Here is an 11,423-nt window from a genome sequence, read left to right on the forward strand (position 1 = left end):
GATGAGGTCAGAATAACACAAAGTAACATTGTATATCAGCCTACTGAGGCCCAGACTGATGAGGTCAGAATAACACACAGTAACACACTGTATATCAGCCTATTGAGGCCCAGTCTGATGAGGTCAGAATAACACACAGTAACACATTGTATATCAGCCTATTGAGGCCCAGACTGATGAGGTCAGATATCAGCCTATTGAGGCCCAGTCTGATGAGGTCAGATATCAGCCTATTGAGGCCCAGTCTGATGAGGTCAGATATCAGCCTATTGAGGGCCAGTCTGATGAGGTCAGATATCAGCCTATTGAGGCCCAGTCTGATGAGGTCAGATATCAGCCTATTGAGGCCCAGTCTGATGAGGTCAGATATCAGCCTATTGAGGCCCAGTCTGATGAGGTCAGATATCAGCCTATTGAGGCCTAGTCTGATGAGGTCAGATATCAGCCTATTGAGGCCCAGTCTGATGAGGTCAGATATCAGCCTATTGAGGCCCAGTCTGATGAGGTCAGATATCAGCCTATTGAGGCCCAGTCTGATGAGGTCAGATATCAGCCTATTGAGGCCCAGTCTGATGAGGTCAGATATCAGCCTATTGAGGCCCAGTCTGATGAGGTCATCTCTCCAGCAGATCTGAAGTTTGAGGTTTATTTGAATATAAAACAGCAAGAAACTTGAGGACAAACTGGTGGAAGTCAACAACAACAACAACAACAACAACAACAACAGGGTAGTATTGAAGTCCTGAAGCAGAATGTAATGACTCACCAGAGGGGTTTGGCATGGGACACACTGATGACGAAGGCCTCTCCCGTCTGTCCTGATAGAGTTCGACCACTCCTGTCCACGATGGTGCCTGATATCTAGAAACACAATCAATCTGTCCTGAGAGAGTTCGACCACTCCTGTCCACGATGGTGCCTGATATCTAGAAACACAATCAATCTGTCCTGAGAGAGTTCGACCACTCCTGTCTAGGATGGTGCCTGATATCTAGAAACACAATCAATCTGTCCTGAGAGAGTACGACCACTCCTGTCCACGATGGTGCCTGATATCTAGAAACACAATCAATCTGTCCTGAGAGAGTACGACCACTCCTGTCCACGATGGTGCCTGATATATAGAAACACAATCAATCAATCTGTCCTGAGAGAGTTTGACCACTCCTGTCCACGATGGTGCCTGATATCTAGAAACACAATCAATCTGTCCTGAGAGAGTTCAGTCCTGCGTTTATGTTTTTGTCCAGTGTATTTTAATGATGGGAAAAAGCCGCTCTGATCCTGACGCTTCCCGCGGAGACAGAGAGGCAATTGGATTGCGTCTCCGCTTGTGTGGTCAAGCAAGTTAGGGAGACATCTAAATCAATGGAAGAAGGAATAGAAATGACCGAATTACAAGTGAATTGAGAGAGAGAAAAGGCTACAACGACCAAAGCCAACATGTAGGCTGCTGTTTAGGATATAATCTGAATGGAGTTAAGCGTAGCTAACTGTAGGACGGTGAGAAGCACAGTAACGTTATGGCTATCAGCCTCAATTCGCCCCGTTAGCTAACTGTAGGACGGTGAGAAGCACAGTAACGTTATAGCTAGCAGCCTTAATTAGCCTCGTTAGCTAACTGTAGGACGGTGAGAAGCACAGTAACGTTATGGCTAGCCTTAATTAGCCTCGTTAGCTAACTGTAGGACGGTGAGAAGCACAGTAACGTTATGGCTAGCAGCCTCAATTAGCCTCGTTAGCTAACTGTATGACGGTGAGAAGCACAGTAACGTTATGGCTAGCCTCAATTAGCCTCGTTAGCTAACTGTAGGACGGTGAGAAGCACAGTAACGTTATGGCTAGCAGTCTCAATTAGCCTCGTTAGCTAACTGTAGGACAGTGAGAAGCATAGTAACGTTATGGCTAGCCTCAATTAGCCTCGTTAGCTAACTGTAGGACAGTGAGAAGCACAGTAACGTTATGGCTATCAGCCTCAATTAGCCTCATTAGCTAACTGTAGGACAGTGAGAAGCACAGTAACGTTATGGCTAGCAGCCTCAATAAGCCTCGTTAACTAACTGTAGGACGGTGAGAAGCACAGTAACGTTATGGCTAGCCTCAATTAGCCTCGTTAGCTAACTGTAGGACGGTGAGAAGCACAGTAACGTTATGGCTAGCAGGCTCAATTAGCCTCGTTAGCTAACTGTAGGACGGTGAGAAGCACAGTAACGTTATGGCTAGCAGCCTCAATTAGCCTCGTTAGCTAACTGTAGGACGGTGAGAAGCACAGTAACGTTATGGCTAGCAGTCTCAATTAGCCTCGTTAGCTAACTGTAGGACGGTGAGAAGCACAGTAACGTTATGGCTAGCAGCCTCAATTAGCCTCGTTAGCTAACTGTAGGACGGTGAGAAGCACAGTAACGTTATGGCTAGCAGTCTCAATTAGCCTCGTTAGCTAACTGTAGGACGGTGAGAAGCACAGTAACGTTATGGCTAGCAGCCTCAATTAGCCTCGTTAGCTAACTGTAGGACGGTGAGAAGCATAGTAACGTTATGGCTAGCCTCAATTAGCCTCGTTAGCTAGCTTCTCTCAGTTTGATGCCGTCAAGACAGGTACCATGTAATCAGACGGGATGATAAACGACGAGCAAGTCGTCAGTCTAGCGCGAGATCACAGTGGTTGTTAACAGTGGTAATTTAACTCAGAAATATACTGGCAAGACACTGACCAAAAGACAGAATTCATACTTACAAATATAGGTCTGGGTTCGTAGCTCTCTTCAAACAGTTTGTCGATAGCAAACAGTGCTGCCTTTATGACAAGATAAAAATAAACAAATTAAATCGATACATTGATTATGATCAATTGTATGGAAACGTATGTAAAACTAGAATCACATTGATAGAAACTAGATGACAGTCAGTGATGAAGACAGTCAGTGATGAAGACAGTCAGTGATGATGACTGTCAGTGGTGATGAAGACAGTCAGTGGTGAAGACAGTCAGTGGTGAAGACAGTCAGTGATGAAGACAGTCAGTGATGAAGACAGTCAGTGATGAAGACAGTCAGTGATGAAGACAGTCAGTGATGAAGACAGTCAGTGATGAAGACAGTCAGTGATGAAGACAGCGAGTGAAGAAGAGAAACTAGATGACAGTCAGTGATGAAGACAGCGAGTGAAGAAGAGAAACTAGATGACAGTCAGTGATGAAGACAGCGAGTGAAGAAGAGAAACTAGATGACAGTCAGTGATGAAGACAGCGAGTGAAGAAGAGAAACTAGATGACAGTCAGTGGTGAAGACAGTCAGTGATGAAGACAGTCAGTGATGATGACAGTCAGTGATGATGACAGCGAGTGAAGAAGAGAAACTAGATGACAGTCAGTGGTGATGAAGACAGTCAGTGATGAAGACAGCGAGTGAAGAAGAGAAACTAGATGACAAGTCAGTGGTGATGAAGACAGTCAGTGATGAAGACAGTCAGTGAGGAAGACAGTCAGTGAGGAAGACAGTCAGTGAGGAAGACAGCGAGTGAAGAAGAGAAACTAGATGACAGTCAGTGATGAAGACAGCGAGTGAAGAAGAGAAACTAGATGACAGTCAGTGATGAAGACAGCGAGTGAAGAAGAGAAACTAGATGACAGTCAGTGATGAAGACAGCGAGTGAAGAAGAGAAACTAGATGACAGTCAGTGATGAAGACAGTCAGTGATGAAGACAGTCAGTGATGAAGACAGCGAGTGAAGAAGAGAAACTAGATGACAGTCAGTGATGAAGACAGCGAGTGAAGAAGAGAAACTAGATGAGTCAGTGATGAAGACAGAGAGTGAAGAAGAGAAACTAGATGACAGTCAGTGATGAAGACAGTCAGTGATGAAGACAGTCAGTGATGAAGACAGTCAGTGATGAAGACAGCGAGTGAAGAAGAGAAACTAGATGACAGTCAGTGATGAAGACAGCGAGTGACGAAGGTGTACCTTGGCGTTGGCCGTGTCAAAGATGGTCTCCACCATGATAATATCCGCTCCTCCATCCAACAGACCCCGGACCTGCTCGGCGTAAGCCTCAGCCAGCTCATCAAAGGCTGAGGGGGAAGACACAGGACCACTCAGCACGGTAGCACCATCAGAGAGAGTACTGTCAACTCTGGAGGTTACCAATGGTTTATCAAGAGTCACCCGAGAGGCCTTTATAGACCCCGATAGGGTAACAGATACATAGTGTAGGTCTGAAAGGCCTTATAGACTCTGAGAGGGTAACAGATACATAGTGTAGGTCTGAAAGGCCTTATAGACCCTGAGAGGGTAACAGATACATAGTGTAGGTCTGAAAGGCCTTATAGACCCTGAGAGGGTAACAGATACATAGTGTAGGTCTGAGAGGGTAACAGATACATAGTGTAGGTCTGAGAGGGTAACAGATACATAGTGTAGGTCTGAGAGGGTAACAGATACATAGTGTAGGTCTGAGAGGGTAACAGATACATAGTGTAGGTCTGAGAGGGTAACAGATACATAGTGTAGGTCTGAGAGGGTAACAGATACATAGTGTAGGTCTGAGAGGCCTTATAGACCCTGATAGGTTAACAGTTAAGACAGCTATATAGCGCAGGTCTGTAGTGACATGTCACCACTGTAAGGGGCTCTGAAAACACCTGCCATTCTGCCACTTTGCAGTGACATCAGTAGAAAGAGAAGTAAGAAGCATAAACAACAAGCTGTTCTCTTACTGACGTTCCTGAAGTCTGGTCTTTCCACTGAGGGAGACACAGACAGGGTTTTATTGGTGGGGCCCACGGCGCCCGCCACGTATCTCTTACAACCTGGTATTAAAAAACAACGGTTTGTGAGGTACAAACACGGAAACACACATCTATTACACGCAATGTTGTCATTACAAACACGGAAACACACATCTATTACACGCAATGTTGTCATTACAAACACGGAAATACACATCTATTACACGCAATGTTGTCATTACAAACACAGAAACACACATCTATTACACACAATGTTGTCATTGTCAAATCGTTTTTTTTTCCTCCAATGACGATACATTATCTTTGTCAGCTGACCTGTCTGGTTGGTGATGTCATCTGCTGCTTTCCTGGCTATTTCTGCTGACACCTTGTTCATACGATAAGCCTGGGAAAACATCAGGGAGTTAAACAACCTGAATGAGTGAGTGAGACATTTGTGTCAAGTCACCTTTTAGGAACTGTCACGAGAATTTTAATGTAGGTTGGATCTCGTCAGCATTTCTGTCGTGCACCAGTTCGCCACCGGCCTGTAAAGAACCCTCAGAAAGGGACCAGGTCTTTAATCTACAGATATTTCATCCGCCCGTGCACGTTTTCGGTGTCTCCATGGAACGACAGAAAAAGATATTGAGATCCGGCTCGAAGGACCAAGCTGTCACGAGAATTTTCAATCCCAATGATAATAACTAACACTTATTTAAACTTTGACCAATCCCCGAGGTTTGTAAGACCCTGGGTTTAATAATAATTAGGCAAAGACTCAGTTTATCATTTGTTTCACACTTGCACCCTGCTTACATACTAAAAAAAGAGCCCGAGGTCCTTGTTCTAACTCTGACTAAAACTACACACATCATCAGATTGTAGTTTTATGATTCTAATAAATTTCATACAATTATATGGTTTCAGGGTGGAATTATTTAGTCATTACTTTAAACATATAGATTCCATTATCAGGAACCTACATGTGATCTGATGTTGCGATAACAGCTTTTGATTGGTGATCTGATGTTGCGATAACAGCTTTTGATTGGTGATCTGATGTTGCGATAACAGCTTCTGATTGGTGATCTGATGTTGCGATAACAGCTTCTGATTGGTGATCTGATGTTGCGATAACTTCTGATTGGTGATCTGATATTGCGATAACAGCTTCTGATTGGTAATCTGATATTGCAATAACAGCTTCTGATGGGTGATCTGATGTTGCGATAACAGCTTCTGATTGGTGATCTGATGTTGCGATAACAGCTTCTGATTGGTGATCTGATGTTGCGATAACAGCTTCTGATTGGTAATCTGATATTGCAATAACAGCTTCTGATGGGTGATCTGATGTTGCGATAACAGCTTCTGATTGGTGATCTGATGTTGCGATAACAGCTTCTGATTGGTGATCTGATGTTGCGATAACAGCTTCTGATTTGTGATCTGATGTTGCGATAACAGCTTCTGATTTGTGATCTGATGTTGCGATAACAGCTTCTGATTGGTGATCTGATGTTGCGATAACAGCTTCTGATTGGTGATCTGATGTTGCGATAACTTCTGATTGGTGATCGGAGTGTTATTCTACAGACCGCCCCACTGACCCGTTCTCTTACCAAGTGTCCCAGTCCGTAGTCGGCCTGGGCGATACAGGTGCTACTGAAAGTGTTGGTCTCAATGATGTCTGCCCCGGCCAGCAGGTATTCCTAGGAACAAACACAAGAGAGGAACGTCAATGCTTATTCACGCAGCAGGGTTTCACCAAACAAAAAGGGGTCATCACATCCTGTCCGTCCGTCTCCCACAAAAAGACCGGAAATACATCTCAATAACAGATCAACAATTCTAGGTGCAGGTTAATTATTACTAGGGCGTAACAGACAGGTGCATTTCATTTGACCTTAATTTAACCAGGCAAGTCAGTTAAGAACAAATTCATATTTGCAATGACGGCCTAGGAACAGTGGGTTAACTGCCTTGTTCAGGGGCAGAACGACAGATTTGTACCTTGTCCGCTCGGGGATTTGAACTTGCAACCTTACGGTATGTTGCTGTCCTGGATAACGTGAACCACTCTTTAACTCCACTGACCGGACCTTGTGCATGTTGTAGGTGACATCACCGGACCTTGTGCATGTTGTAGGTGACATCACCGGACCTTGTGTATACTGTAGGTGACATCACCGGACCTTGTGTATACTGTAGGTGACATCACCGTACCTTGTGTATACTGTAGGTGACATCACCGTACCTTGTGTATACTGTAGGTGACATCACCGTACCTTGTGTATACTGTAGGTGACATCACCGTACCTTGTGTATGTTGTAGGTGACATCACCGTACATTGTGTATATTGTAGATGACATCACCGTACCTTGTGTATATTGTAGATGACATCACTGTACCCTTGTGTATATTGTAGATGACATCACCGTACCTTGTGTATATTGTAGATGACATCACCGTACCTTGTGTATATTGTAGATGACATCACCGTACCTTGTGTATATTGTAGATGACATCACCGTACCTTGTGTATGTTGTTGGGGACATCACCGTACCTTGTGTATATTGTAGATGACATCACCGTACCTTGTGTATATTGTAGATGACATCACCGTACCTTGTGTATATTGTAGATGACATCACCGTACCTTGTGTATGTTGTTGGGGACATCACCGTACCTTGTGTATATTGTAGATGACATCACCGTACCTTGTGTATATTGTAGATGACATCACCGTACCTTGTGTATACTGTAGATGACATCACCGTACCTTGTGTATATTGTAGATGACATCACCGTACCTTGTGTATATTGTAGGTGACATCACCGTACATTGTGTATACTGTAGAAGACATTACCGTACCTTGTGTAAACTGTAGATGACATCACCGTACCTTGTGTATACTGTAGGTGACATCACCGTACCTTGTGTATACTGTAGGTGATATCACCGTACCTTGTGTATACTGTAGATGACATCACTCTGTGTGATGCTCAGCAGGTCGTTGTTGCCCCTCAGGCTGTGGGTGTGGTCTTTAAACTCCTCCCCCCTGAAGTGTTCCTCCTCCAATCGCCTCTCCTGGATCATGGTGCCCATCCCTCCATCTAGTATCATGATCCTCTTCCCCAACAGCTCCCTGAGCTCAGCCTCTAGGGCAGGTCTGCTAGGGCCACTACCTGAGGTAAGCAACATATTACATGGTTATGACATGTTAAATATGTGCCCTTCCCTCCATCCTAGTATCATGATCCTCTTCCCTAACAGCTCCCTGAGCTCAGCCTCTAGTGAAGCTCTGCAGTTAGCATATTACATGTTATTATGGTTATATAAACTGGTTGAGAGAATGCCAGGCTGTCATTTAAGGCAAATGGTGGCTACTTTGAAGAATCTCAAATATAAAATATAGTTTGATTTGTTTAACACTTTTTTTTTGGTTACTACATGATTCCATATGTGTTATTCCATAGTTGATGTCTTCACTATTATCCTACAATGTAGAAAATAGTAAAAAATCAAATGAGTAGGTGTGTCCAAACCTTTGACTGGTACTGTATATATATAATAATAATATTTCTGCGGAGGGGGGTTGATCTACAAAAGACCCACCAGTTGTCCATTACCGAGCTAAGATGTTAGTTAACTCGCTTGTTTACAGGGAAGTGTTTTACACGTGTCAGGCCAGCTGGGGTGTATTCATCACGCCTGTTCAGTTGTAAAACGTTTCTTAAAATGGAAACAAACGGAACGGGAATAAGACTTACATTAATGTGTCCAATGGAAACAGTAGTTACACGTTTTGCAACTAAAACGAGAGTTTATATATTCTACAAATTCAGTTCAACTCGAGTTTTACAAATAACAACAGAGTTTCTATTGGACAAATGCAGGTCCCCTCCCGTTTCGTTTCCGTTAGGTTCTAGAAACGTTTGGTGTCCTGACATTGCGACCCAAGTTACTATCTATCTCTCTCTGCCCGTGTTTTGCTAACGTTACTCTACCAGGCAGGGGGACATGCAGACAGCACATGTTGACTAGCTGCTATGTAGCTCTCAATCTATCTATCTATCTATGAATGAATAAATAAAAACGTTTGTCATTTAGGGTAGCTGGATGGAAAATCCCCCCAGGCTACATTATATGCAGCTAACTAACCAACTGCAACTATCTAGCCAGTCATTGACAGCTGCTAGGCAGCCAGCTCATATCTAGCTAAATACTAAACCAGGAAGTTGCAACAGTTTACCTTTTGTTGTTGAACTCTCATATATTGTAGGAGCCATGGCGTTGTAATTCTCCTTCTTCGTCTTTTGCTTGTTTTAACTGCAAAGGAACAAAAAGTGCCTGAAGAGAGCAACCAACACTGACTCTGCCGGCGGCCGCTTGTCAACTCAATGTCCATAAATCACTTTCCTCCGTCTGGCGTGGAGGAGCGGCACAACCACGCAGGCGGAACCACGCTGCACGCTGCGGAACTACGCTGCGGAACCACGCTGCACGCTGCGGAACCACGCTGTGGACCCACCACGCTGCACGCTACGGAACCACGCAGGCAGAACTACGCTGCACGCTGCGGAACCACGCAGGCGGAACTACGCTGCACGCTGCGGACCACTGCAGAACCACATGCTGCAGAACCACGCAGGCGCAGGTTTGATTGAGCAACATTCAGGTCCTTCCAGGAGAAGAACTACTACGATATGACGTGCCTGTACCGATCTGATTACATGTTGTAGGTGTCCGCTCTCTGAAAGGGAACGCTGGTTTGACACAGATTTACAAAGCCTTTTATTTAAATAAGGCGTTTAAAATCATGTCTGAAAATGTATTGATTTCGATTGATGTTATTTTATTCGTTACTTGACAAAACCTAGAAAGTAAAACCTGAGGGGAAAAAAACATGTCCTAAAAGAATCAAAAAGTCCATCTGCCTGTATTGTGCCGTAATCAACAGGTATCACTCGGATATTCAGAACGTCCAGCCAAAACAGAAGAAAAACAACCAAGACGTTTTAATCACAAGAGTTTATTTTCTGCTCGTTTGCCTTACACTAGTAACGCTTCATAACTTCAGACTCCACACCGGCTGCTGAGGGGACTAAATGTTGTAGTTTTACCCAGACAAAACAGTTCGTTATTTTACAGTTATATTATTTTTGTTTCTGGCATCAACACACACTAGTTTCTGCCATATCATGAGGCTCTGGGGTGAACGTTTCCCCTAGGTACAGACCTAGGATCAGCTTCCCCTCCCCCAAGCTTTACACATAACATTAGTGGGGAGAAATGCTAGACTGACTCAAGATCAGCCTTTAGGGGAAACTTGACTCTACTCTAATCAGGAAACCCAAGTTTTCATTCGTTTTGACAATAAATAGTACAGCAGTTCTGACATACTGGTAGCCTGGGTGGGATTATAATGTAGCCTGGGTGGGATTATAATGTAGCCTGGGTGGGATTATAATGTAGCCTGGGTGGGATTATAATGTAGCCTGGGGGGGATTATAATGTAGCCTGGGTGGGATTATAATGTAGCCTGGGTGGATTATAATGTAGCCTGGGTGGGATTATAATGTAGCCTGGGTGGGATTATAATGTAGCCTGGGTGGGATTATAATGTAGCCTGGTTGGATTATAATGTAGCCTGGGTGGGATTATAATGTAGCCTGGGTGGGATTATAATGTAGCCTGGGGGGGATTATAATGTAGTCTGGGTGGATTATAATGTAGTCTGGGTGGATTATAATGTAGTCTGGGTGGATTATAATGTAGCCTGGGTGGGATTATAATGTAGCCTGGGTGGGATTATAATGTAGCCTGGGTGGGATTATAATGTAGTCTGGGGGGATTATAATGTAGCCTGGGTGGGATTATAATGTAGTCTGGAGGGATTATAATGTAGTCTGGGGGGATTATAATGTAGCCTGGGTGGATTATAATGTAGCCTGGGTGGATTATAATGTAGCCTGGGTGGGATTATAATGTAGCCTGGGGGGGATTATAATGTAGTCTGGGTGGATTATAATGTAGCCTGGGTGGATTATAATGTAGCCTGGGTGGGATTATAATGTAGCCTGGGTGGGATTATAATGTAGCCTGGGTGGATTATAATGTAGCCTGGGGGGGATTATAATGTAGCCTGGGGGGGATTATAATGTAGCCTGGGTGGATTATAATGTAGTCTGGGTGGATTATAATGTAGCCTGGGTGGATTATAATGTAGTCTGGGGGGATTCTAATGTAGCCTGGGTGGGATTATAATGTAGTCTGGGGGGATTATAATGTAGCCTGGGTGGGATTATAATATAGTCTGGGGGGATTCTAATGTAGCCTGGGTGGGATTATAATGTAGTCTGGGGGGATTATAATGTAGCCTGGGTGAATTATAATGTAGTCTGGGTGGATTATAATGTAGCCTGGGTAGATTATAATGTAGCCTGGGGGGATTATAATGTAGCCTGGGGGGGATTATAATATAGCCTGGGTGGATTATAATGTAGCCTGGGGGGATTATAATGTAGCCTGGTTGGATTATAATGTAGCCTGGGGGGGATTATAATGTAGCCTGGGTGAATTATAATGTAGCCTGGGGGGGATTATAATGTAGCCTGGGTGAATTATAATGTAGCCTGGGGGGATTATAATGTAGCCTGGTTGGATTATAATGTAGCCTGGGGGGATTA

The 11,423-nt window shown here is 44.1% G+C and overlaps 1 protein-coding gene across 1 annotated transcript in view; it reads right to left on the reverse strand.

The window, feature by feature from the left end:
* The window catches only part of LOC109885516 (methionine synthase), a 65,406-nt gene extending 56,104 nt beyond the window's left edge, over window positions 1-9,302 (reverse strand). The window contains exons 1-8 of the mRNA XM_031812992.1: window positions 8,987-9,302; window positions 7,699-7,919; window positions 6,350-6,439; window positions 5,061-5,130; window positions 4,713-4,805; window positions 3,961-4,067; window positions 2,735-2,794; window positions 767-861 (exon numbers count right to left, since the gene is read on the reverse strand). Coding sequence (XP_031668852.1) covers window positions 767-861; window positions 2,735-2,794; window positions 3,961-4,067; window positions 4,713-4,805; window positions 5,061-5,130; window positions 6,350-6,439; window positions 7,699-7,919; window positions 8,987-9,023 — 773 coding nt within the window. The 5' untranslated portion in view covers window positions 9,024-9,302. The remainder of the gene's footprint in view (window positions 1-766; window positions 862-2,734; window positions 2,795-3,960; window positions 4,068-4,712; window positions 4,806-5,060; window positions 5,131-6,349; window positions 6,440-7,698; window positions 7,920-8,986) is intronic.
* Between the last annotated feature and the right edge of the window lie 2,121 nt (window positions 9,303-11,423).

The sequence above is a fragment of the Oncorhynchus kisutch genome, unplaced genomic scaffold (genome assembly GCF_002021735.2).
Source record: "Oncorhynchus kisutch isolate 150728-3 unplaced genomic scaffold, Okis_V2 Okis04b-Okis11a_hom, whole genome shotgun sequence".
NCBI classification, from domain to species: domain Eukaryota; kingdom Metazoa; phylum Chordata; class Actinopteri; order Salmoniformes; family Salmonidae; genus Oncorhynchus; species Oncorhynchus kisutch.